This window comes from Athene noctua, chromosome 13, assembly GCF_965140245.1.
Source record: "Athene noctua chromosome 13, bAthNoc1.hap1.1, whole genome shotgun sequence".
Taxonomy (NCBI): domain Eukaryota; kingdom Metazoa; phylum Chordata; class Aves; order Strigiformes; family Strigidae; genus Athene; species Athene noctua.
Genome location: NC_134049.1, coordinates 23,299,807 through 23,327,324, shown reverse-complemented (window position 1 = coordinate 23,327,324; position 27,518 = coordinate 23,299,807). Strand labels below are relative to the sequence as shown.

Sequence of the window (27,518 nt, the reverse complement as noted above, 5' to 3'; positions counted from 1 at the left end):
TAGCTCGTGGCAATTACACTGACGAGACATAATTAACACATGAAACAGCTTCTTCCCAGCAGCCACCCGGCCAGCTACTTGGCCCCAGCCACCCTCTCTCCAGATCACTTAAGAAAGCCTTGACCACCCATTCGGACGAAGCTCCTCTCCAGCAGCACTGTCCTCCCCTTTCCTGCCACGCTCTGGGCCTGACGGCTCCTGGTACTATTTAAGAACAACACTTCAAAAACAGGTGACTTAAAGAGAAATGAGAAGGGAAGGAAAAAAAAAAAAAAAAAACAAAACACCCCACACACGCACAAATTTCTTCAAACCCCAGCAGGCAGGAGCCTGGAAAGCAGCTTCATGGTGCGTTTCCAGAGATGCAAACACTGTAAAAATGCCAGGGATTCTTTCATCAGACAGGCTGCCGCAGCCAGACCATTTTCCATCTGCTCCCCACAGCATCCTCGGCTCTGTACAGCTAATAATCCGCTCTCTGACAGGTCATTACGGAGATTTTTAACCCCAGGAGCCGGGGGCTAGCATGCAAACTGGAAATGAAAAGCACTGACCTCTCATTTCAGCGGCAGAGAAAATGCCGAATCAGGAGATCACTTTGTGCACAGGAGTCGCTAACAGCTTCCCAAAGCCGCCCTGCGTGTTTCTATCATCACCTCCTCCTCTTCCTCCTCCTGACCCAGCACCCACGCCCCAGCACCGAGCCGAGGCACCCAGCCCGACCCCACCGACCTGCCTCTTCAGAGCCTCTCTCAGAACCACCAATGGGGCCAGCAATCAGCAGCGACCATCTCATCTCTGCACGGCACAGACCTCCCTGGCCAGCACACGTTGCAGCAGCCAGCTCCCTTTGGCCGTGGATCCTTTGTCCAGATGGGCAAAACCAGTAACAAGGTGGATGAACCAGATTTTTACCTGATAGTAGCCCCTTCCCTGCCCAAAGCTGAGGCACAGAGTCCAGCCACAACCCACCGGACAGGGCTTGGGGACACAGCACTGCTGCACAGGACCAGCACACATGAGCTACCAGGAGAGGAAAAGGCTCAGCCTCCAACTCCAAGAGCTGCCCGCTCAAGGTTGGAGTACATGAAGGGCCATGGCCAGCTCAGATCAGAGGGACACACAGACAAGGATCTGGCCCCGCAGTTGCAGGAAGGCAACGGACACTCCGCAGGGTCATACTGTGACAAGCACAGCATCACCCGCTCCACACAACGCCTCCGTCACACCGGCTTGGCTGGCTCTCAGCTCACACTGGGGAACTCGCCTTGCTGTTTTAAGCGTGCATATATACATGCACACACACACAAATAAATATTATTTATATATATGAAATAAGGAGAGCAGATGAGCAGGACTTTGGTCTGAAACTATGCAAACAGCATCAGCATTTGCCAATTCCTACCACAACAAAAGGAAGAAGGAGCCCAGAAGTCCGCTGGGTCCCTGGCGATTAGAGAGCCAGGAACAATCAAAGGGTTAGAGAACAACAGGAGAAAAAACATTCACCCGATGGAGGAGGCGTCAAGGGAGCCCGAGCTCTGCTAATGCAGAGGGGAAGGAACCGCAAACAGGACAGACGAGAACATGCTGGAGTTGCAAGAGCAGATGAAAGGCACGTCGTGCCAAGAGCAAGACAGGGAGGTCGGGACGTGCCACCGCAGGAAGAGGGACCAGGGCAGCGATCGGCCCTTTCCAGCCCCGGGCTGCAGGGTGCTGGTATGCACGCTGCGGGGATCCCCCACGTATCATCCATTACACATGGCTCCACAGCACCTCCTGAAGCTCAAACACCCCCTCCCTGAAACACCCATCTCAATTCTCTATGTCTGTTCTCCAGTGAGCCACACTCACAGGCTCAACCTCTGCAGCTGGAGGAGGGTTTTGGGACCCTCTCCCAAGCAAGACACCCAGGCACCCCTGACCTGCCATACTGTTACTATTTTGGGCAGATGGAAACCCCTGGCTACTGCAGCCCATGGTCCAGAGAGGGAGGTCCCTTCTCACCACCCAGTTTGCCCAAGCTGGAAAAGCGCCGGGTACTATCCAGATCCTCCCCACTCTCCTGCTGGGGGGAGTAACGCCACCACAAATCACAGTATCTCAGAAAACAGACCGAGAAGATTGATTCAGCTATAAACGTGTCCTTCCTCTTACCTCCTGCCACCGCGGGATTGATCCCCGCGCAACATGAAAAGCATGTGCTCACTTGTTGGCCTGGAGACCTGCCAACAAAGCATTTTAAGAGCAGTCCTGGAGCGCAGATCCTACAAGGAGACAGCTTTCTGCTTGGGAATGCTGCACACACACACCACCAGACATGAATAATTCAGCTCCATTAGGTGCCGAGACCTCTACAATCCGCATCTATGGGCTGGGACAGAGCCAACCATATTAAGAGACAAACCTGAAAGTTCACTTTCAGAGCTGCAAACACACCTAGAGAAAGCTATTCAAAAAGAATAGCTCGCCTTCAAAAAAGGGAGTGAGGAAACCGCATGAGCCCCCGGCTCTTTGTGCTAAAACATGTGCAAGATGCTCAGCAGCCAACCCACCGAGCCCGCGCCTCTCCAGCTTTCTCTGCTGGTTACTGGAGGCCAAGAAACCAAAGCGGGGAAGGACTGAACGCCCAAGGGCAGCGAGATGCAGGAGAAAGTTCTTCTCCTGGCAGCAACCAGCCCACACGTAGGGAGACTGTCTCATACCCATGTGCTCCAGCCTGCAGCGCTCCAGGATCAGCCTCTGGTGGCTTCCAGACATGACCGACTGCAATTTTCACCCTGATTAACTTTCAGGAATGCCCACAAGAAGGAGCGGCAAAGACGACATGGGGGGGGGGGGGGGGGGGGGGCGGAGGGGAAATCTCCAGGACATGGCGTTTCCTCTGGCAGGGTACAAGGCAGGGAGCAGAGGGTTTCAACAAGATGCTTGCCCAGGCTGGGAGCAACCCTGGGGAACAAGCAGACCCCTCTGCTCCCTGCCAGGGGAAGGCAAAGGCAGCGCTGGCAGTCAGGGAGAGCATCCATGGAAGAGGTGCTGGCCCCCCCAACTAGCCAAGACCCTCAAGAGCTCCCCACAAGCCCCCAGCCCCACTCTGCCAAGGCAGCAGCACAAGGGGCCGCAGTGCCGAGGCCCTTCCTCCTGCCACTGGCAGCCAGCCGACAGCTCTCCCCATACGCTGCCTCCGCACAAGATCCCTTTTTGTTTCCTTTTACGACTAAAGAAACTCGGGGTGGGGGGGTGGGGGGGAAACACGCCTGCCTTTCCCGAGCTGCTGCACTCGCTCCCCGCTCGGCTCCTACCACCGCATTTGTAATCCCCCAGCTGGGCTTGTTTGGGTTGGATTTTTGTTAAGTAACTCCCATGTCTTTTCTGCAGATTTCTTTTTAAGATGTTCCCCTCTCTCCCCGCCCCCTCTCTCTAGAGATGGGGGAGAAAAAAAAAAAGAGGAAAAAAAGAAATGTTGAACGTGAGCCAGCTGGCATGCACAAGAGGAGACTGAGAAATCTGCACAAAGGAGCTTCCTCACTCACTTGCTGCTTTCAGCTCAAGAAATCACGCAGGGGAGGAGGGTTTGCTCTCCCCCATACATCAGTCAAGCCGTAGCAGACAAAGGAGATTTACCATGACACCCTCCAGAACTGCCACCCAACGGGGGCAGGATCCCTCAATCGCCTTCACCCGGCGGGAGTCCGAGCTGTTGCAAAACACGCCGAAGCACAGGGCTTCAAAACAAGCTGTTCAATGTGGAATTAAGCAAGATTTTGAATGGAGGAGCTGCGCTCCCGCCTCCTCGCTCACACAAGGCGCTGGGAGAACTTTGGTGGCTCTTGAGGCTGAGCGGGACGGCGCTGGCGAGCTGCCAGGAGGGAGAAGGCTGAACCCAATTTGAATAAAATGGAGCCACCCTTCTTTTTTTTAATATGGAGGTGCACCCTGCCAAGACTACATCTTCCAGCATGCACTGCAGCTGGAGCACCCGGAGAGCCGTCGAGAAACTTATGCTGGGACTCCAAGTTTCCATAGGCTGAGGCTTGATACTGGAGATGAACCTTACACAGGGCAGCGCTCGAGTCATGAGTCATTTGTTGGCATTCTTGAGAAAAGCCTGAAATATTTCAGTCCAGGCATTACAAAAGCAGGACAGATGAGGTCACTGGAAGTGGCTGGAGATGCAGGGATATGGGAGAGGTGAGCAAAGACCTCTTTCATCTGGGGATGGACAGGCAATCACCCTACCTGGAGCAAAGCTCAGGAGATTTAGCAGTCACAACACCCACCTGCTACAAATACACACTCAGGTGTCAACCACACATTCAACATCGGTCAAAATATGCAGCTCAGATCAAAATTCAACCTCACATCCACCCCCATCTGCTCATGGCCTTAAAACACGACCTTTACAGCAACACTCAGCAAGGCTAATGCACACAAAGAAGTCCTGCAAAACTGTCAATACAAGATAAGTGCGCTCTGTGTCAGATCTCAACTTGGCTGTGTTTGAAGAAAACACTTCACCAGATTAGCTAAGACCCAGTGTTAGCTTCTTATTGACACTTCTTTATCCTCAACACCAAACAGGCATTGAGGAGAAGCTCGATCTAGGGCTGAAAAACCAAACGTTCTTGAACACAGCTTGATGGCAAAGCCACCCTCACCAGATCCCCTCACTTCCCTCAACTCCCAACAAGCCAAACACATCACCAATACGCAAGGCACACAAAAAGGGGGAAAACAAAAAGGAGGAAACGTTTTCAGCCTTCCAGTATGTTGCGAAAGGGGGAAAACTAGAACAAGTTCCTCTTTAATCCTTCCATCACTCTTGGAAGTTCATGCCCCAAGAGCCCACATTTCTTCAGATTTACAATTATTTGGTTTTGATGTCTCTCAGCCCTTACATTTTTTCCAAGCTGCCTGTCTCTATACTGAATAAAACACAACCCACATTTCCACCACCAATACCCAGGAAATCCAGAGCTTCATATTTGAAGAAAACTAACAGCAAGAGAAGCATCACTCAAGTGCATGGTCCTCAGCTCAAGCAGGAGACACATCAATACCTACAGACCCACATGAATGCACCAAATGTCACTTCATTTCATTCCTGTGAAGGACAGCAGGCCGACATCACCTGGTACGCTTGCCCACTCTCCACCGAATCACACTGCTAGAGTCACTTCTCTGGTGGGAAGCTGAGCAAACACCATTGTTACACACAAGCATGAACGCATGTGTCAGCACTATTCAAGTCACAGAACTGTAGAGCAAACCAGGTTGGAAGAGACCTTGAAGGGTCACCTGGACCAACCTTTTGTGGGAAAGGGAACGCAGATAAAGTTATCTACCACCCTGCCCAGTCACATCTTGGAGATCTCCAGCAATGTAGACTCTACCAAGTCCCTGAGGAGGTTGTTTCAGTGAATGATTGTTCTCACCGTAAAAAAATTCTTTCTTATGTTGAAATTAAACCTCTCCCAGTGCAACTTTTATCTGTTGCCCCTTCTCCGTGTGGCTCCTCGTGAACAGAGCGCCTTCACCCTCTTCGTATTCACCCTTTACGTCCAACGACTTGGCTGTGTGCGTGTCCCTCCTACAGAGAGCTGATGGACCTCCTGTGAGGCAGGAGCCAGGTTTGCAGGAAAGGTCACAGTGGTGGGATAAAGCAACAGCATGGACTGGAGGAGCATCAGGCACAGCTAGGGCAGATGACAGATGTGCCAGCACTTCACTACAACTCTCACAGCACTGTCCTGTGCGAGGCACACCCTTCCCAAGCCTCTGCCATGGAGATGAGCAGGTAGCAGCAAGGTTCAGGCTTGACTCCTCCTCTGGACCATTGCCTGCTCATCCAAAAACACCAGGCGAGACTTCTTCCAGCAAGCATGACCTTGCAGACTTCAAAATCTCTGACAGCTGAAAATGGCCAAGAGGTTTCTCAGCAACCCCAGCACTCAGATCCACATCCATAAACATAAACTAGTGCCCAGCACTCTTAACATTCAGCTGTGCTGGGAAAGAGGAATTGAAAAAACCTACGTGCATGGGAAAAAAAGCATTTGGTGGGTAAAATAACAGAGCCGGCTTCCTTCCTGCAAGCTCAACTCTCAGATCTATCCTGAATTAGGGACGCCAAACAGGGATTTACCCCTCACCGTTGTGTCTGCATGCTGGAAGACGTCACCGTGTAATTGCTGTGCCCAAACCTGCATGACGGTTTAACAATAACTAGAAACACAGCCCCATCTTCACCCGAAACCTGCATCCCCCGCTCACCCCACGACCCCCACATGCCACTCTGTGCGACTGCAGGTGTCACAGCGTCACCAGCACATGGCACTCAGCAGGGGGTGGCAGGCATGGGCAGGAGTGGAGAGGCATCACCACGGGGTTCGGCTGTTGAAGGCTGACACACGGACCATTGGCAGCTACACAGTGGCAAAAGCAAAAAGCAACCCTGTGAGCAATAACCAGCCAGGATTAACTCAGAAACGCTTCAGATGAGTGTAAACTAGACAAGCCGGTGCACTACAGCTCATCAGAGGCGCTGCCGGCAGCACCGGACATGGCCCCGGCACTCTCCTACCACCGCAAAGCCCATTCTTGTTGAACCCAGCCAGCCATGCCGCAGCTGGCTGTTGCCAAAAATAACATTAAACACTCAAAATGGGACATCTGAGCAAATCTGTTTGGCACTGAGCTCTGCATCGCAATGCTTCCCACAGGGACAAACCTGGGGGCTGACTGTCCCTCAAGCAGAGAGTTGGTTTCCACCAGGGAAGTGGAGCAGCTGTGTGGATTTAAAACCGGTCTGGTTACACCCTAGCTAACCCCAGTGCAGAAGTGAACTGATTTACGAGAAGCTTAAAGTTATCTGAATCAGTGGCCCATCCTCACACCCAGCCTAAAAGGGGGAAAAGCGCACATAAAAATAACCAAAAAGGCTTACAAATTTCAGATAAAGCCTCATGCAAGCTGGAAGATTGCCAACAGCCTGAGAAAGTCAGCAGTGAGAGGAAGCAGCAAGATGGATGTGACCAGGAATGATCCCTGAAACATCAGTCATGGAGATGAGAAGAAAGAAGAGCTGGTGAAGACCAAAGACAACCAACAGGCATAAATAACCACTGGAATAAGTGCTGGAAAAAAAGAGCTCACCCTTTTCTCCCTGCTTGCCCAACACCATCAGCAGGGCTACAGAAAGGCACCCGCAGTTGTGGCAGCAGTCTGAGCTCCTGGACATTAGTGTGAGCAGAGCGGGCACCTCCAAACCAGGCTCCTTAGGGGGCCTTGGAGGCAGCAAGGCTCCTCGCCTCACTCCCAGACCCCCTGGTATCCCTGCCCTCCCCCAGCCCCATGGTGGTCCCAGTCCAGTTGCAGCCACACAGTTTCCACAGAGGTACAGCAGGACACAGAAAACACCAGCTGCGTGGCAGAAGCAAGGAGGGCTCCATGCTGAAGTCAACATCTTGTTTCTGTCTTCTCCACCTGAAGGAAGAGCAACAGAGTGACCCCAGCTGAGGGATGATGCCCAGCTGAACAGCATCTCCCGGCCACAGCCCTACCTCGACAGGAGAGTACCACGCAGCAGCACAGTTTGCAGAGGCCAGACAGACAGTCACTTGCTCACTCCCAGGGAAGGAAGAGCTTCTGGGCTTTATTTTTTTCTTTTAGGAGAAGAGCACGCAGGCAGCCTTGGCTGTTTCCCAGGATTCAAAACATCTCTCCACCGCTCCAAAAATGAAGGAGTAGCCACTTCACCTATTAATGCCTTTAATTCCCTTCATTCAATAACCAATTAGGGCACCTTGGCTACGGGAGCTAAGGCTTCATTTGCAGCAGAGGTCTGTATGTGCAGCTGTAATCTCTCTTGCTGTCAAACCATCAGCCTGGCAACACTTTAGGAAAAACCAACCAGACTGTGAAGTAAAGGAGGAGGGAAGGTGTACACAGACAGGGACAAATGCAAGTAGAACAAGTACCATGCCAAGAAATCCTTTTTTTTTTTTTTTTTAACCCTGGGAGGGATAACAAATAGGTGTATTTCACAGATTAATAAAGCACATTTGCAAAGCTATGATATACACCAGAAAGTTGCCAATGACCCATTGCAAATTGCCAAATTTTGTGAATTAGCCAGCATATAAAGGAATACAATAAAAACCAGCAAGAACCATGCATCAAAGTGTACTTGGCTTATTTTGGTAGTCGTAGTTCACATTTAATTACTTGTGGTGATAGGTACAGAGGAAAGGTAGAGATTAAATGTAAAACACCCCCCAAAAAAACCCAGAAAAATCTTCAGGACAAGAAACTTCACCATGGCATCAGCTACTAAATCTTTGGGGAAGGAGCAGTAATTCTCCGAGCTGCCCTTTCTACCACTGGAGAAACACCGGATAACTCTGAGCCAAATCTTCGGACTCACTTGAGCCAGGAACACTCTGTTTAATCAAAACCACAAACAGGCTCAGCAAATTTATTAAAATCATTCCCAAACTGCCTTGTTTTGTTATCAATACATTAGCATAGCCACGCAAAGAGATGAGATGTCACATGTGATGTAGCACCGTACAAAGGTATCATCCTCCCAGCCATCAGAAGAGTGGCCGAGCAGGCCCAGAAACAGCTCTGAGGGAAAATCTGATGCCACAAAACCTTCCTGTGTCCACAATGTGCTTGGGTAAGGAGCAGCATAAAGGGACAACATCAGCTTTCCTTTTTCTTTCTTTTCTTACCCATAAATAAGGAAATTAACTGTAGAAGTTGATTATTTGATGTTTAAATACAAAATATCAAGATTGTCCTGAAATCATCCTTGTTCATCCACAAAAACGCACTCGCACCCTTTTATACTCTCTCTCCACACACGCACCCCCCTCACACAACATCTGAGCTGACGCTTAAGCAGTTACGTCAGTTATTTTGTGCATGTGAAGGACACTCAGCTGCAGCAAAAGCAAAACCTCTTGATTTCATCTCAAAAACAGATTTTTCACCAAAACCCAGAGGTAAAATAGGTGTTTGCTTTAAAGAAATTATATACATTTTTAAAAAATAAAATAAAAAAATCACACAGGCAACTAGAGTCACAGAGCAAGTTTCCCAGACAGGCAGCCATTCCCTATTTTCTCTACAGTAGGATTGTCAGAGCAAAACCCTACTCCTTCCTCTGAAACACGTCACACCACAAGGCACCCATCCTCGTCAGCAGGAAAACGCATTTTCAATGCAACTGAGTGGCAAAAGAAGCCACATCCCAGTGGGATGTCTTTTTCTTCTCTTCCCCAAAACCAAGCGGCACCCCTTCCTTGTCTAAGCCAGGCTGGCATGGGGATGTGGAGCAGACCAGCTGCTGCCAGGGTGGACAAAGCTCCACTTCAGTAGCTACACGCAGTCACTGATGAGCTCCCAGGGCAGCCGTGTGCTCTGAACCAGCTTACCTACCTACCCTTGATCTTACAAAAGACCCTTCACACCCAGATGAGCTCCCCAACATACCCCCGACATCCCCTAAACCCTGCTGGAGTCAGACACTCTCATGCAGTGGCATCATCCTCCCTCCAGCCACTACCACCGCAGCACAAGCATCCAAATTATGACTTTCCCAAATAAGTGGGCAAGGGGAAGGGACCATACCCAAAGAGCCATCACAGAGAATTGCAGACAGCCCAGGCCACCTCAGGCTGCTTTGGGGACTTCAGCGCTTCCCCAAAAAAATCTCTCCACAAACCATCATCAGCTGCGAAGAAATATGGAGCGGGTTTGGGAACAGACCTGCAACTCTCACAACCTCTCACAAGAGGTTGGGGAAACATCAATCCGCATTCTGTAGCACACCTGCAAAGGTAAACACAGACCTCACCTTGAACTCGCTGGGAAGCCACCCCATCTCCTGCAGGCTACCCAAAGCCCATCCGCTCACTGTGCAGAAGCAACCCAGCACAGTTAAACTGTCACCAGCCCCTGGCAAGGTCACCTGTGGCCTCACCTCCTTTCGGTAGGGAGCCAGCACGTGATGCACTCCCTGCCAGCATCTGCCCACTTGCTGCCTGCCCCCGGCCGCAGAAGCCAGCCAGAAGCAGCAGTGTCAACACTCAAAGGGCATAGCTGTGCACGCACTCTGTCACACATCCCCGAAACAACATACCTGGGACCATAAATACCATCTTATTTACATAATACTGGATAAAAGGGACAAAGAGGCTTATTGCATTACATCTGGCACTAGTATTGCATCAGCGCCCAGACACCCTAATCCAAATCGGAGCCCTGCCACGCTGGGTGCAGCAGGTCGGCGGCAAGGTGCATCCTCACTCCCAGCCCACCCAAGGCTGACAGCAACACGACACAGCCCAGCTCTTCCCCTTCCCTCCACCAGCAAGCAGAGAAAGATCCCTTTTTAGGCAGCAGGCACCCAGGAAATAGCAAATAAATCACTATCAGGCACAGACTCTACTGGTCCCTAACCACCTTCCTATTGTGGCTGAGCCTCAGGAATGTGATCCCAGACGTGAGTCTCCAACCTCTGTCACGGTGGGGACGCGACACTGACTTTGTTTCAGTAGAGATGCCTGTGTGAAAGTGCTAGAAAGACAAGGCAGCTTCTGGTTTTCTTTCATTTATGCAATTAAAATTAAAAAGATATTGCAAATATAATCTGGAGGCAAATCTCAATTCAGCGTGGCTCGGTTCTCAAAGAGAATAAACCAGACAGAGCAAACTCTGGTCCTTCCTTCTTGTTCATACATAATAAAGATACACAAGCTGTTAGGTAGCTCCAACACAGCATGAGAACCCCTTAACTGCCTTTATACTTTGCAAGCCCTTTCTTCCTGAAAAAGCCAGGTTTTCAGCTAGCCTAACAATTTAAAGGGAAAAAGCTTTAGAGGCAGCAAAAGCGGCCGCCATGCCCGCCAACGTCCGACAAATAGGGTGCAGTGAGCGTGAGGGGACTTTGCAACCTTCCAACTGCAGAGAGAGATTATTTGCAGTTGACACCCAGCCTACAGCATGGAGCTACAGAAGGACGAACATCCCTTATTCACAGCAGCTTCTCCCCCCCCACCCCCCAAAAAAACAACACCATTTTTGGCACGTGCAGAGGACACCGCGATAGGATAACACGTGTATTAAGAGACACCTACGTGCGCATACATGCACGCGCCAGCCCCCCTGGCTAGCGAGCAGCCTAATGGCAACTCACACAGACCCTCCACTGGAAACCAAGTCCAAGTGCCCAGCTTGAAAAAAGGAAAAAAAAAAATACCCCGTGTGCTGGCTGTACTCAATTACAGATCATTACAACTTGCTTGATAATTAATTTCCTCTGGTGGCTCTAACTGGCTCGCAGCCCTTGTCCTGAACACAAGGCCAGCTTAGGTGAAACATTAAATCCTTGTCCTTTTGCACCACCGAGACGGCCGCACTCCCGGTGCTGCGCACGTCTCCCTCCCTACCCTGCAGCGAGAGGAAAAATCCTTGCTGGATGAACGAGGGCATAAAAGGGCAAAGATTTTTGTTTCAAGACCGAAACGGCTTCAAAATAATAAATCATAAATTATTTCTGGTCAAGAGCTAATCAATAAAATAAGCTGACTGGATTTTTCGAGTGCCGTGTGTGTGCGATCATGTACTGCCAACAAAGAGCTAGAAATGTGCAGCATAATCCGACGCTGGAGTCATCGCACAAAGCGTGGAAATAGGTTTTCCTGAGGATGTCCAGGCGAGGAAGGCTGCGAGCACCGCGCCGCCCCTGTGCGCGCCGGAGCCCGGGAGCCAGCCCTGATGCCGGCATCCTTAATTCTTCTGGAGGGGGGAGAAAGGGCCCTTTGGTGTGCGCCACAAAAAACGTGCGTGTCTAACACCTCCTCCGGGGGAAAGGGCCTTCCCAGAAAGGGGGGAAAAAAGGAAAGAGAGAAGAAAAAAAAAAAAAAAAAAAAAGGGGCTGCTGGGAGATGGAGAGGAGCCAAGTCTGGCAGACCAGACCTGAACCTGTGACCTTCCCCGTGTACACAACGGGCGGGAGAGCTCCGCGGCAGAGTGGCCGCCGTCCTCCCGCACCGACCCGCAGCCTTTATGGGCCGCCTCGCCTCGGCCACAGCCACGTTGTCACTCGCGGTGCCACCCCCGGGACCGGCCCCACGCACGAGCAGGGCCCCGACACGGCGGCGCGGGGGGGGGCCCGGAGGCCGCTGGTCCTGCGGTACCGGGTCACCGTCACGCAGGGGCCCGCGGGCCCTCTCCGAAGGGCGGCTGGGGGGGGCTGGGACCCGGCCCTGCCTGAGCTGGGCTCTCGCTCTTTGACCCCCTTCCCCCCCAAAAAACCACGCGGATAACTCGTGCTCGCTAAACGCTTTGGGGAAAATTTAAACCTTCCGTGATTTGTCCCGAGAACCCCCCCGCGAGGGGCCGCATCCCCCCACGCCGGCACCCCAAAAGGGCTGGGGCGCGGCAACCCTGGGGGGCCGGCCCTACCGGGGCCCCTCCGCTCCCCGAATCCCCCAGACCCTCCCTGCACAGAGGAGGGGGGGGTGTAAAAGGGAGAGCCCCCCCCCCCCCCCCCCCCCCGGGACAGAGGTGCGCCCTCGGGAACCGCATCCCTGCGTCCTGCCACCACCCCCGACCCACGGCCTGGCCGCATCGTGTCCCCGCCAACCCGGACCCTCACCCCAAAACCTGCCCAGGCGGTGACCCCACACACGGGGGATCCCCCACCCCCCCCGCTTCCCGCAGCCGTGCGGGCTCCATGACACCCCCCACGCACCCGTGGCCGTGGGACACGCAGGGAAGCAGCTCCCAACCCCTCCGCGGGGAGGGGTCCACACCCCACGGGCACGGTGAAACCCCCAACACACAGCCCGGCGGGGGGGGGAGTGGGGGGACCCCGGCCCAACGGCCCCGGGTCCCCTCCGGCCCCACAGCCGCGAAGAAGGTAACCCCCACGGTCGCAAGGGGTGACCCCGCACCCCGGGGGGGGAAGCACCCGACCCCCACAGAGCCCGACACTCAGGGGCGGGGGTCACGGAGTGGGGGGGGGGCGGCGGTAATCACACACCCTGTCCCAACGGTCACGGAGGGACGGCCCCGGGGCACGGCGACGGAGTCCAGCCACGGGAGAGGGCCTAAACCCAGAGGGGGGCTCAAAGGCGGCGGACGGGGGGGGCGACGGGGTGTCCCGGCACCAACGGCCGCGGGGGAAGGCCCCAACGGCCACCGCGGGGGGAGCTCGGGCCACAACGGTCGCGGGGGGGGGGGCGGTTGGGAAGAACGACGACCGGGGCCCAACGGTCACCGGGGGAGGGCCGGGGCCAGGCCCAACGGCCGCGGGGGATCCCCAAGCGACACCTCCCCACACACACACCCGCCCCGCCGGGGCGCCGCGGGGCCGGGCCGGGCCGGGTCCGCACTCACCCGGCTGCGCTCCCGTCCCGGGCGGCCCTAAGTCTCCTCCATGGGGCCGCCTGGCCGCTCCGCCGGCAGCTAGGGGCCGGCCGCCGGGGCCGCCATGCCACCCGCGCCTGTGGGCCGCGCCGCGCCGCGCAGGCCGCGCCGGTGTCCGCCTGGCGGGGCGGGGCGGGGCGGGGCGGGACGGGGCGGGCGCTCCTCTCGGCAAAGCTCGGCGGGGCTCGGCAGGGCTCGGCTGGGCTCGGCGGGGCTCGGCGGGGCTCGGCTGGGCTCGGCAGGGCTCGGCGGGGCTCGGCTGGGCTCGGCGGGGCTCGGCTGGGCTCGGCTCGGCAGCCCGGAGCCGGAACCCCACCGGCAGCCGGAGCGGGGCGGCGCGGGCGCCGGGCAAAACCCGGAAGGCGGAGCGGGGAGCGGGAGGGCGGAGAGCGCCGCCCCCGGCCGGGCGGAAGAGCCGGCACAAAGCGGGCGCGGGGACCCCGAAAACGCGGAGCCCGGAGCGGAGCCATTCCCCGCCCCAGCGGCACCTCGGAGAGGGGGGGAAGGGCGCCTTTTCGGGAGGGGTTTTACACGCCGGGGGGGGCGTGTGAGCCCGGCACCGTCCCCTCATGGCTGCGCTATCGAGGGTGCAGCGCACTGAGCCGGCCCTGAGCCCCTCAGGCTGGCTTTTGGGCTGGGCACTGCCCTGAAAGACCCGCGGGGGCAGGCAGGAGGGGTTCACCACCCAGGTTCATCCATCCCAAAAACGCGCAACCCCGTGCCCCATGCGGTCCTTTTTCTTCCCCAAACAGACTTCTGGCACTGGACAGAAGGAACACCTTCCTTCCTCGATCCCCAGCCCTCCTTCTCCCAGGAGGGGGTACATCCCCCAAACCCTCCTCTCCAGACCCCAAAGTCTCAGCGCCAGCCCCGCCCTGGCTGACAAGGAAATTCTGGCTCATCTCAGCGGAAGGGTGGCCCAGCCTTGGCCCCAGGACACCCCAAAACCCATCCAGCGCCGGAGCAGCTCTCCCTGAGCAAGGCAAACCGGCGCAGCAATCCGTGCCGAAGGAAGACAGGGCGAACGGTCCGCACCGGCACGCAGCAGCGCCAAGCTCGGAGCTGGGCCACAGTCCTGCAGTTGAAGTGATGGAGCAGGGACCACCACCTCCACCCGCCCACCGGGCTCTGGCGTGGGGCCCAGAGCTGCCACCGTCCCTGGGCGAGGCGGGCCTCCTCCTCCAGCATGGCTTCAGAACACTAAAGGATACGCTGATTTCTTCCAATGCTTTTCACCCCCAAACAAGGACAATGGGAGACCCAAAGCCCTGGTGAAGGAGGTGGGATGCTGTGAAGGGCTGGGTTTGGGTGCCACCACCCTGTTTCTCTGGATTTTGGGGCTGGGACGTGTGGAAGGGGAGCCAGAAGAGGTTTAAAGCAGTAGGAAAAGAGGGATGAGAAGAGCATTCATTTAGCCCAAAAGAGATAAAGAAGATAAATTCTTCCTTATCCAGATAAGAGGAGAAACTGTGCTCACATGGCACAAACCCAGTGCTGGTGGGCCTGAAGACAACTTATATGAACAAATTCAGGTTGTTTTTTACTGAAATTTTTTAAAGGATTGAGTAAAAGGTATTCTGGGCATTTAGTGTTGATTTTCAGCACATCCCAGACCAGGAATGATTGTCTCAATGGTGGGAAAACCAGTTTCTTCCCGGAGTGTGGAACAGACCAGGCCACTGCATCAGCCTGCTCGTTCCCTGGCAAAATCATAAATTATGTCATTAATACAGGAGGAACATAAGAACACTGCCAGGCAACATGGCTTCATTGTAAACAATCTCAGCACCCCTCCGATGGCATGTTTTGCCACGACCATGAGTGGTGCCCATGACCCACCCTGCCCAGGGCCGCTGGAGCCTCAGTGCCAGAGCCGCCAGCCCCACGGAACTCAACAGATTTTACTGACGACAGCGGAAAATGTGGAATCCTCGGGAATGGAACCTTCAGGTGACATGCAATGTGAGCAATAGAAAGGACAAGGAGGTGACAAAGCACCTGCCGCTTGCATGGGAGTGGATTCTGGAGATGTATCTGGTTAATGTGAAGCCAAACCACGGGCTTGTGTTAATAGCCAGGCTTAGGTAGAGGGTGGGTGCCCCATCCTGGGAAGCAGCACCCTGAGATGGGGATTTGATGGGCAGGTCGTGAGGCCCATGCTCCCCTTGACCCACAGGGGTGGTACAAGACCCCACTCTCTCACAGCCTTGTCCGACAGTGCTGCGCTCCTGGGATAAGGAGCAGGAGCTGGAAACCCTGGGGCTGTGGCCCGGGTGCAACCCCTGGGTGCTGAGCACACCCTCCCTGGGTGCTGAGCACGCCCTGAGGTGCAGGACATCTCCACCCCTAGGAGAGATGCTCCAGGGAGCTGCAGGCAGCTCAGGCCAACCAACCCCAGTGTCCTGCCTCTCCCCACCAGCCACCACAGCCAAGTCCTCTCCTGCCGCCTCCTCCCCATGGCACCAGGACCCCGGGATGCCACCTCAAAGCCCTCGTCCCTCTCCAGCTGCGCTCTGATGGGCACTGCAGCCATTTCCCCTCGCTCTAGAGGCACATCCACCCAAGAGAAGGACCTCCGTGATAGGAGAAAGATGTGCAGGGAAGGCACCAGGAGTCCCAGCACAGCTGATGAGAACCATACTGGTGGGACACAAGGGACAGGCTCGTGGATGGGGGGACGCAGCCAGAGGAGGGAGGAAGCAGCAGAAACCCACCTCCCTCTGCCAGAGCAAAGAGCAGCTCCCATGCCAGCACCTCTGTGCCAACCCAGGGCAACTCAGAGCTGAAACACCTGCAGGGGTTTTCCAAATGAGGAATGACACGGGTGGGCGTTGAATCCAGATCCACCATCTCCAGCATCTCAGAGATCCCACAGACAGCAAAAGGAGCCAGAAGATAACTTGGGGCAAACAGCAGTGCCAGTGGGATGATTTTTCAGTGCCGCAGCATCTAGTGGCTGAGTTTCAGGGGGTGCAGGCAGCTGGCATGAAGGCTTCACAACCCTCCTCCTCCTCTCTGATGGAGTAGTGACAGGAACTGAGGCAGAGAGCTGGGATAACCTGCCACCAGTGACCGCGCCAAGCAGCTGAGCTGGCAGCCCTGCTCTGCTGCCTGCCGCGTCCCCAGGGAGGAGGAGGAGGGATGCCAGCAGTGCTCAGGGGTTGCTCTGTCCCCTCTGGAGCAGGGTGGGCTCCGGGAAATGAGGAGGAGCACTCAGACCACGGGCAAGGCAGAGCCTGGAGCAACGTGGCACGAAAGGCTCACAGCCCAGTGAACACGAATGCGTAATGAGCAGAGACACAGCAATGCGGGGAGATGCTGAATATGAAGGATTAAAGAAAAAGGATAAATTAATCTTATTCATAAGGCAGAGTGGGTTTTAAACTCATGCACACAGCTGCTGGAGGGGAGGGTCAGCTTTTGCAAGGTGGCTGATGCTCTGATACAAATCAGGAGAGAGGGCGGTAAGGCCTGGCACTTGTCGGCGGTGCCAGGAGCTGTAAGGGCACGTTCCTGGGAGCAGAAAGCCTCCGAGCAGGAACAGAGCCCCCCTCTCACCCCGAGGCCCCTGCTTCCCCCAGCACACGTGCAGCAGGGCTCAGGCTCTCCAGCTGATGGAGGCCATCCTCCCTAACCCTTCTCTTGTGAGGCCGGCGCCACAATGCATCTGACCACATCCAGCCAAAAGACCTCGAGGCACATTTTGGGGAGGGAGACACTTCCAAAGGCAGGATGGAGCTACCTCCTGGCTGCCCAGATGGAGGGAGCTGGGCTGACCACTGCTGCGAGCTCCCCTTGCCTGTCCTAGGAGCTCACAGGAGATGTGGAGATGCCAGCACGTGGCTGAACCCCATCCCATCAAGCTCCATCTCCCACCCACCCTTGTCCGCAGCGCATGGCTTCCCAGAAAGCTTGTTGGGCAAGAGCGCAGTGATAACACGTCTCTTTTAATGCTTCTGGAATACAATGGATAAAGCAATACCTAAAAGCACTCTGGGATCCGTCTTGCACTTGCTTTCCAGAGTCGAGGACCATGCCGGCACCCTTCAGTGGCAGTCGGGTGCTGCGTGGGAACGAGGCGCTGCTCCCCCGCAGCTCACCCCATCGCTTTCTGCTTCATTAACCCCTTCTTTGCTCCCTGATGGATCTTTACATCCAGCTTCCCTGTAAAGAGGGGATTAAAAAAAAAAAAACAACACAACAAACCTTCATCACTCTTTATATTTAAATGCTATTTGCAATGCAAATCAGCTGGAGGCAGCGAGGTCTCCTAGTTAGTGTGTTCCTGTCACATTCAATTATCGTGCTTGAGGAGCCAGGCGTTTCCAGCCACCGTGGCTTCCCTCTGCAGGCGCGACACTAGGGAGCCAGGGGCAAGCATGCCCAACGCAGCAGAGAGATGCCGGAGAGAGGGAAATTCAGCAAAAAGGAGAGTAAATTAACATCTAGAACTCACCCGCCACTACCAAGGGGGACACCGATCCCTTTGCTCGCCCCCAGGATGTATGTCAACACGTTTGAAGGAGATGGGGGACTGTCAAGCACCACGCTGGGGACGTGTTTCTCCACAGCGTGGTGGAAAGCTGGGCTTGGGGACAATAAGCCCTCAGCCTGGGGATGATGGTGCAACAGGACACACAATGCGATGGGGACCAACCGCTCTGTGCTGCCAAGGGCCAGGCTGGTGGCCTCCAAGGCCACCAGCTGGGAGGGCTGTGCTGCCTTTGCCACCGGGCAGCACCATGGGGAGCCCAGGTGCCTGCAGCAGGCTGCTCCAGCAGGACCCAGAGCAAAGCCTGCCCCCCCTTGTCCTTCACAGCCCTTGATGGCTTTGCTGCCAGCTCAGCTTCCCCGCCTGGGAGAGAAGGAGGACACCAGAACATGGGATTTGGGCAGCTCCTGCAGAAGAAGCCAAAAGTCAGCACAGCCAGCAAGCTGGGAGGGCTGCCTCAGAGGAGCATCCCCGGTCCCCCTCTTCCTGCCATAAAAAAACAAGGATGCTCCTGCCTTCCCAGACAAAGGTCCCTCCTCCAAAAGGCAGAGCAAGAAAGGGAAGGTGATCTTAAGGAAGGCAGCACAGAAGAGCCATCCTCCTGGAGAGGCTCTGCCATGAGCCAGAGCCGGTCACCTCCTCAAATGCCACATCTCCCTGGGAACTCGCCTCCCTGCTCCTGTTTACCTGCATCCTCCCATCCTCCAAATGCCAGCCTCATGCTGTCTCTGACTGTAGCTGGAAGCAGATGGGGCTCCATGCATTGCAGAAGCCAGCAGCAAAAACTGCAAACCCCATTCTGAGCTGGGGAGGGCAGCCTCAGCCCTGGGGAGCATCCCCTGCATCCCTCGGGAGGGACACAGGAGTCCACTGCAGTCACACCATCAGCAGAGGGGGCAAAGGGATCAGCTTGATCCCAAGGAGATAGACAGACAGAGCCCAGTCACCCAGTGAGGTGCATGGAGCCAGAGTTGGTGGCACTTCAGCTGGGTGCCTTGGCATCATCCCTCTGGGGAATCAAGCCTGGCGTCACCCCAGGGGTGAAGCACAGCCCACGTGGTCCCTGGAGAGCTGTGTTGCTCCAACCCAGCTGCAGCACACAGCAGATCTCATCCCTGGAGGGGACAAGATCCACCAGGCTCCAGACTGGTGCGCCTTTGGCCACTGCTCCAAAAAATGCCAGTAAAAGGCCCATGTGCTGCGAGAAGCAGGCACTTGCCCAGAGAAAATGGCTCCAAACCAGCCTGAGGCCATTGCCTTCTCTTCAAACCAAGAAAACTCCTCAACTTCAGCTCAGTGAAGAGTCCAACAATGCTTTTCCCAAGAGAGGCTTTGCTCGGGATATTCCACCAGGACAACACAGCCTCCCTAAAACCTGTCCTCCTCCTTCAGCTTGAGTTTTGGGCCAGCCTCGCTCCTGTCTGAGCTTGAGAAGGAAGTTCAATGCACCAAAACCATAACATGTAAAAAAAAAAAAAAATTTGTGCAAGGGTTTGCAAATCACCATGCCATAGATCCGCGAACTGAAACGTGGCTACGGTCATGTTGAAATTGGGAGCAGGAAGCAGACGCTGCCGATGTCTCAGTGCAGCATTTGCCAACCTGCAGCCCATGGGACACAAAAGGCCATCTGCAAAATTCTTCCACCATCACAAATGAGAAAATTAAAACTGAGGCCAAGCAAAAGGGCAAAATAGGGCATTACTTAGAGTGTCTTTTTTCAGGGTGTTCTCACCCTGAGCCACAGACTTTGGAAGATGGTCTCCTACAAGATCTGGAGATCCACCATCCCCTCTGCCTGCCCACGTGGGAGAAAACTCTCCTCACCTGCCTAAGGCTGGGGAAGAAGTCCCCTCCTTGCAATGGCTGGAAACAGCAACGGGCACCCAACAAGGCTGAGCCAGCATGTCCAGAAGCAGCGTGTCAGACCACCATGTCACCAAACCGTGGGGTTTTTGGCAGGAGAAAGGCAATGAGTTCACACTTACTCCATGCTCTGGTCCCCCACCACCCAGGCTGTGTCACCTCTAGGGCTGTAAGCTTCATATTTAACATGCCTGCCTGCTCCTCCTGGACCTCAAAAGTCATCAAGAGGGTCCTCTGCCCTATCAACTGGTAAACATAAAACACCACGCAGGTAACCTTTAGGAAAAGGCTAAAAACAAGGCAACAGCCCCAGGGCCCCTTCTCTTTCCACTCAGTGATTTAAGGACTTTTGTCTCACACTGCAACATGCACCTTTGCCCGCTCCTCCGCACTCTTCCAGCCATTGGCTGCTGAAGGGAAGATTCTGCGTGATGCTCAAGGGAGGCTTCAGGGAAGCTTCGCCCAGATTCAAGGAAATCTCTCATGAGAACCACCACTGAGCTTTGTCCTCACGCGATAAAACTAAGCAGGGATGTGTTTGGGGAGACCCATGCTCCCAGATGCAACACACAGTGCTCATCCTTTCCACACAAACAATAACCCTAGCAGCAAAAATAGGGCTATGTTGCTTTTTTTTTTTTTTTCCTCCCATCCCCAGGCTGCTAGAAACAACTAATTTGAAATGGAGAAGCATTCGGATGTCATGGCGGCAAGGTCCATGCTGTCATCTGGCAAGGAAAACCACTCTGGCTTGGCTTCCCAACAAGACAAACTGGCATTTTGTCATGGCTTGAGGCAGGCTTCAAGAAGACCGGAGCAGCCGGTGAGCTCAGGTGGGGACATGAGCCGGCACCTTCCCCCTGCTCTGCTTCCAGCTTGGAGAATTAAGCTTTTGATTGCCTCAGATGTAATGCCAGCTCCTATTAAAACAGCGCCTTACCCCGATGAAAGGTCAAAGGCTTCCCTGCTCCTTCCCTAGACTGTCACAAATATCACCCAGACAGACCATGTCCCCTCCAGGAGGGGAACGTGCAACTCCACACTCTCCCCCACTGCTGCTCTCATGACAGCTCCTGTCGGGATGGAGGGCAGGAAAGGCAGGGCCAGCAGCAGGAGCGGGCAGCGCAGGCAGCCGCCAGCACAGCCGGCTTCCTTCCAGGCTGTTAGACTGATCCTTCTCCAAGCAGGAAAGTGTCACAACACAAAGGAGACGATGTGACAGATGGGGAGGGGACCGGCAGCACCTGCCCCCGGTGAGGCAGACGCACAGCAGCCGGCCGCCCTGCGCTCACACCGCATGGCAGCTTCCCCTTCAGCCACCCTCGGCAGCTCTGCTCCTAACGGCGGCTGGATGGAGGCAGATGTGGCCGTGAAGGGGCACGAGAGAGCCTGTATGAGAGCGAGGAAAGGTTAAAACAAGAGGAAAAAAAAAAAAAAAATGCAGCGGCAGCGACGAGGCTGTTCTACCGCAGCAAAGACGTTTGCATCCTAAATAACCCAGCGTGGCCCTGCCTGCTCACCGGTGTGCTGGGAAAGACCCATCCCTGGGGGGGGACAGTGCCGCCAGCAAGATCCAAGTGCTGCAGCTCACCAAGCATCGTTTGTCGCCATCGGCTGAACACACCTCCCAGATGTTGCTACAAAAGGCAGGGGAGAAACCAAATCATTTTGCCCTGCTCAGGACCCTGGCAGGGCAGGAATATCCCCAACACCCAGGGAGAGAGCAAAGCCGTGGAAGAACAGTGCTTCTCTGAGCAGAGAGGGGAAAAAAAAAAACCTTCAAAAACAACAAAACCAACCCTACACTGCTTCAAAAGCCCTTATTAACCGGTCCTGAGAAATCCTGCTGCTCCTGCACCGCTAGATAACTACTCCCGGGGAACCACACTGCAAACAAGAAAGAAAACCCAGTCGTCAGCTCTACTAAACAAACAGCCAAGACTATTTCTGCTTATGCTGCTTTTAGCCCGTCAAATTAATTTTTCACATCCCCTGAAAGCGTGTACGGTGCCTTCCTCAGGCTGTGTGGTGGGGAGGCTGCTAATAAGGACGGAGCTGACTGCAGGCTCCCCAGCTGCTGCATCCCTCCTCCATCCTTTTTACAGCAGTGGGCAGGAATAACTGGCAGCCTGCGGAGGGGCTGGTGGCTCATAAAAGGGACTAACAACGCTGGCAAGCAGAGTGCGGACAGATGCTGCAGCGTTTCCCTGCAAGCTCTGCCAGGACATCCCATCCTGCCGGCCTGTGGATGAAGAACATCCATCTGGCCCTGCAGCTCTTGCTGCTTCAAGCCCTCACTGTCCTCATGGGTGAGAGGGTAATTTTGAACCGCAGGCAAGGAGCTAGCACGGATCCGCCTGAGCGTCGCCGCACCGGCTCGTATCCTGACCCAGGCTGATGCCAGAAGCGGATCAGCTGCAGACACGAGCACTCTTTGACTCCCGAGTGTTTGCAGAGGCAGGAAGAGGCATGTATTTGGAAGGAAGCAACATCTGGGGAAAGGGGAACCAAAGACAAAAAAAATATTACAGATGTATTCAAATCATTAAACAAACACCTACAGATCAAAGAGCACAGGGCAAAGGTTGCGAACTCATATGGCAAAGGCAGGCAAGGTGGTGATGAGAGCAGGCACGAAAGGCCAAGGGGGGCATCTGTGGAAACTTTACTACTTACAGATTTTGGGTTTTCCTTTGATGGGAAACTTCACAACCATCTCCTGGGGATTAGTGCAGATAAAGACAAATGGAGACCCGGACTCCTGGCTCAGATCCGGATACTGCGAAACACAGACAGACACACAAAACAGAGTCAGACCGGCTGCCACGGGTGTGAAAGGAGCTCGGCAGTCAGGAGCAGGGAAATCATTATTTAAGAGATGGGTTATATCTAGGCTGTAGCAGCTCAGACTAAACCAGCTTGAGAACTTTTAATGGAAAAAACCCACAAACTTGCAAGTTTGGGTTTTAATCAGTGAGTCCCTCACTAAGCCTCTTCTCACTGCACCTCTGCCAGAGCCTGCCCCCTTTTTGGATCTGCTCACTGAGCCACTTCCCCGTGCGCTCCCTAACCCTTTTCAGCCCCCTTTAGCACCAACCTGTGTCTCACCACCTAAAAGGCATGGTTTCACACTTGGCTTAAGCTGATCTAAAGTGAGGTGGTCCGGGGCCCTGCCCTCCCAAGCTTGCCTGCTCACTGCCTGCTTTGCACTGGGATAAGCATCGATTTTTAGGCAGATGCATTCCCAGACTCCGCTGACTGGGGATGCAGTTACCCCGCTAAAGCCCAGCCAGTCACAGGCAGCACACCAGCACCTCAACCCAAACGGCTTGGCAAAACCAGCGAAATGATAACCACCCCTTCTACTGACGCAGCTGTCCCAGCTATGGATACATCTCCATCTCTTCCCCACAAAGCTCAGTTCAAACACAAGGGCTTTGAGATTTGGAGAGCGTGCACCATCCTGCTGTGGGATACGGCGGCCCTTAAGATTCATATGTGTCTAAAGGGCGAGCAGTATAAAAAATGCTCAAAACACACCAAGTCAATGGCTCAGAGAAGCTGGCTGTGTCCATGCAGGGCTGACTCCACACACAGAGTCTACAGAGGGATTTCACAGTGATGAAGACATGAGGGAATTTTATAGGAAGAGTATAAACAGATTGTTTCTCTCATTAACCATGGGGGGAAAAAGAAGAAAAAAAAAAAAAAAACACTCAGCGAGGAAAGTGCACTGAGGTCCTGTCTGGATGCAGCTCAGCCTCAGCACTGTTCAGAATTGAAACGCAAAGCAGTAATAAAAAATGTATATACCAACCATCACTTCAGATTCTCCATTAGCTGCAGACCTTGTGCTGACAGGCGCAGAGGCGAGGGCATGCCACAAAGGTGCTCCAGCCCAGGAAACCCTGTTCAAACAGACTGCGGAAGCAGTTTTCCTTCCATGGGAAAAATGCCACCTTCTTTTTTTTTTTTTCTCCCCTGCCTTCCTCAAGCAGATCCGTCAAGGCTGCTGTAGGGGACAGGATGCCAGACCAGATGGAGCAGCGTGTCCTGGCAAATCCCCCATTTGTTACTAACAAATGACTCCTAGGCTGAGTGTTTGAAAAGCTCTCACCGACCTGCCAAGATGAGTTTGGATTTGCCCTGGAACAGCTGGGCATGGAGAGGGAAGCAGGGAGCAACCCACTCTCCCTGTGCTGTAGTAGGGTTTGGCAGTGTTGCCAGTGGTTAGGGGAGATTTACAGAAGCCTGACACTGGGATTGGATCAGCTAGGGAAAGCGTTTCCAGCCCCTCTCATTTTACAACAGTGTGTAAGAGCTGTTCACTGAGCAAGAGAGAGAGATGTACGTGCACTTAGCTGCTCTGTACAACACCCGCACTCAGGGAGAAAGAGCCACACTGATCTGCATCGCACACGGATGCCCTGCTGTACCGATCCAGGGTTGGACAGGTTTCTTCCTCTTTTATTTTTTGGCTGAACCATGTTACTTGACTTGCTTCCACTGCTCCATGCCGATGCCAAGGATTTTCATTTCCCATCTGCAGGGAAGGAGGATTTTGGAAGGTTAGAAAAAGCCAATGTGAATATCCCTGGCCAACGCCTGGTGAGTGCGAAATGCTGGCGCCGCTCTACTGCTCTCAGCAATATGCGGGTGAGTGGTGGCCCCTCCGTAGCCAGAGGACCTGACGTACCCAGCAGGTCCCACACTCACATGGCCTCCGAAGGTCATACCACGAAGCGGTGGGGCGTAAGCCACCCTCCAAACCTGGTCACGGAGGTGGCCCATCCCTGCTGTACTACACGTGGTTCAGCCACTGGCTTCTCCAGCCAGGTTGTGTGTCGGGGACCAGTGTGCCACAGAGGTCTTGCTGCCTGGAGCAGCGCTGCTTCCCAAATCTCCTCAGCCACCATCTCTGACGTGGACCTGGACATCACCACGTCCCCCCTCACTCACCTCCCAGCCCCCCTGCCAGGGAATACCACACAGGCTACCGTTACAGGCACCCTAGCATCAGCAGCGAAAGCAACAGCCAGGTTGGTTTCTCCACTGACAGCTTTCATCCAAAACCAGGATCAACCCTTCAGCTCCAAAAGCTTCCAGCTCAATCTGATCCCAAGGCCAAGGCGGATGCCACAGCTGAGACTTGAGTTTACACTTTTACGCCACAGCCTTTCATTTTCACTCTCAGGGTACGTTTCTGTACGTGTGCCAAATTCATTCGTGTCCTGCATATTAAAAGCCTTGATCCTTCCTCTGGCATCTCACTCCCAGGAGGCAGGGAAGGAGCCCCTCATCGAGCCACTACATTTAAGGCTTGCTATTGTACATACCCCGGAAACCTCTTATCCCATCCTGGTGAGCAACAAAAGCAGAATACTCCTGCCTGCTGGAGCCGAGAAAAAGCCGTAACCCTTTCCTCTGCCCAGGGACAGATGCTCCCAGGTGGAGAAGATGAGCTGAGTTCCCACAAGATGCTGAGCCGACCTAATGGCTACGATCCCCCTTTCCCCCATTCCTTCCACAAGTCAATTCAACTCATTCATCCTGCAGAAATTTAGCCAGCTTTTGGGTAAAGTCAGTTTTCTGCTGGGTTAATGAGCTGAACTGCTCAAATAAGGGTCCAGCAAACTGGGTGACTGGCAGGAGTGCGTGGCCAGGGGCTGGCAGGAACCAAGACTCCTCTTAGAGAGCAGCAAGAGGTTAGATGTGCCCGCTGCATCTCTTGAAACCACTGTGTGCAAACTGAATGGAAAAACAACCAGATATGGTTTTGCCACACAACGCTCAGTAGGACCAAGAGCACAGCCTCTCCCCAGTGCACCTGTAACTAGCTGCCAATATTTAATGGGTTCAGAAACCACCTCTGTGGGCCTCATTCCCTAGAGGTCACTGGAGCTGTTAACTGTTTCCTATCCCCTAAACAGCACTCGCTCTCAACATCACACACGCTCACCATGAGCAACATTGCTCACAGACACCTACCAACTGTTTCTACTCTATCTCACGTGTCATCAGCAGGATCGAGGCAGACAGCGTGGCTGCATGGCAGCATGCCTCTGCCTCTCTGGCTCTTTCTTCAGCTTAGCTCAGCACTAGCACCTCGGCACCTACCTGCCCTGCACCAGAGGTGCCTCTCCTGTTGGCAATGGCTCAACGGACCAACGCCCTCCAAGGAGACACTGCCACCAAGACACCAAATACATTTGCCTCTGTTACATTTTCCAAAGCTGCCCAAGCGTCTAAGAAGTAAAAAATGTTTCTGCTCTAAGAGGTCAGTCGAGTCACTCTCCAGTCTGCAATGCAGTAAGTTTAGGAGATGGAGAACAAATTTACTCTCAACTACTCCACCCCACAGACAGCAGCCACACTGCCCACCAGCACTTCAGCAAACCTAAGACTTGTAGTAAAAGCCCAAAGGCCACATCCTATGTGCCAGAGAGAGAAGACAGAGCATATGCCCATTAAGGAGGATCTGCAATAACAGTTTTTTAGATAAAAGTTCGGCTTAGAGGGAAACCACACTCCCTCTCTACCAGAGACCAAGAAACAAACCCAGCCAGGAGTCTGATGGGGAAACATTCCTTCTTAATTTCAACAGTACTCATTGTTATAATCTTGAGCGTGTAAATAAGACAGGTGCCAGTCCTGCAGACTTTGACAGTGCCTCTAGTGAGAATCAACTCAACATTTAGGATAAGGTGGCTAAAAAGGCCCTCTACAACAAATACAGTCCAGAGGCCAGGTTGTCCCTCAAGAAGGAGAAAACCCAGCCCCTCCAATCCTGCAGATGAGCAGGAAAGCTCAAAAGAGAAGGGTTATGCAATGTAACTACAGTGTAAAAAAAAATGATTCAGCCTCCTTTCAGACCTTCTGCCACCTTGTAGCGGGCGTGCAATGAGGCAGTTGGGAGGACGGTGGGCTCCGTGGGCTGTGAACAGCCGGCACGGCTTACCAACTGCTGCTCGAGCCCACTGTTTTGCACAGTCAAAAACCCCACGTATGCTCTTCTCCATACACCGGTGTCCACGCAACCATCACCCTCCTCACTTGTTCCATCTCTGCGACCACACCAGTCGGGCTTCAGTTTGCTGCTAACAGGTTTGTAAGATTCTATCTGTGAAGAGATTAGCAGGGGAAAGGGAAAAAAAGTAGATCTCAAGGCAGCTTAATACATGCAGAAAGAGCTCGAGGTTAAATGTAGCGTCCAAGTACAAGCTGGAAAAGGGAGCTGAGCGCTGGACTCTTCCAAAAACTGGCCGCCAGATTCACCCTCTTGCTGAAGTCAGTGCTTTGAATATCTATTAAGCGGCTATCAAATGTCCCCAACGGCCACCCCAATCGAGCTGCAAGCAGGGATAATTGCTAATGAATGTTCCCTACACTTTGTTTTCGCCATCCCTCGTCTCCCATCACCAGCTCGTCACCACCAGAAATAGCAGCAGGGCTGCCAGCCTCCCCACTCTGCAGCCCACAGCAAAAGAGCAAAGGAGGGGACAAGCCAGCTTGGAGCCAGCAGACACCAACCCACCTTCTCTGACATTTGAGTAAAAAAAAAAAAATCCTGCTAATTTTTTTTTTCCCCACACCAATCTGTTGAAATAAAAAATTTTTTCCCTGATTTGGGTAAAGCCTGCAGTGGGATGCAGGAGCTGTGCTGGCTTGCCCAGCATCACTGGTAACAATGGGGGTTCAGGACCCTTAGCGCATCCCGATT

The 27,518-nt window shown here is 54.1% G+C and overlaps 2 protein-coding genes across 4 annotated transcripts in view; both read right to left on the bottom strand.

Moving 5' to 3' along the window:
* Positions 1-13,564, bottom strand: part of ZNF609 (zinc finger protein 609) — a 73,666-nt gene extending 60,102 nt beyond the window's left edge. For 2 of the 3 annotated variants that reach the window (XM_074916692.1, XM_074916693.1), the window contains exon 1: positions 13,411-13,564. The gene's annotated coding sequence lies outside the window, so the exon portion shown is untranslated. Of the gene's footprint in view, positions 1-9,862; positions 10,035-13,410 lie in introns of those variants that run through there. The other variant, XM_074916694.1, reaches the window with a different exon arrangement.
* Positions 13,565-17,371: 3,807 nt separating this feature from the next.
* The window catches only part of TRIP4 (thyroid hormone receptor interactor 4), a 33,494-nt gene continuing 23,347 nt past the window's right edge, over positions 17,372-27,518 (bottom strand). The window contains exons 12-13 of the mRNA XM_074916872.1: positions 22,475-22,577; positions 17,372-17,604 (exon numbers count right to left, since the gene is read on the bottom strand). Of these exons, the coding sequence (XP_074772973.1) occupies positions 17,537-17,604; positions 22,475-22,577 (171 nt within the window). The 3' untranslated portion in view covers positions 17,372-17,536. The remainder of the gene's footprint in view (positions 17,605-22,474; positions 22,578-27,518) is intronic.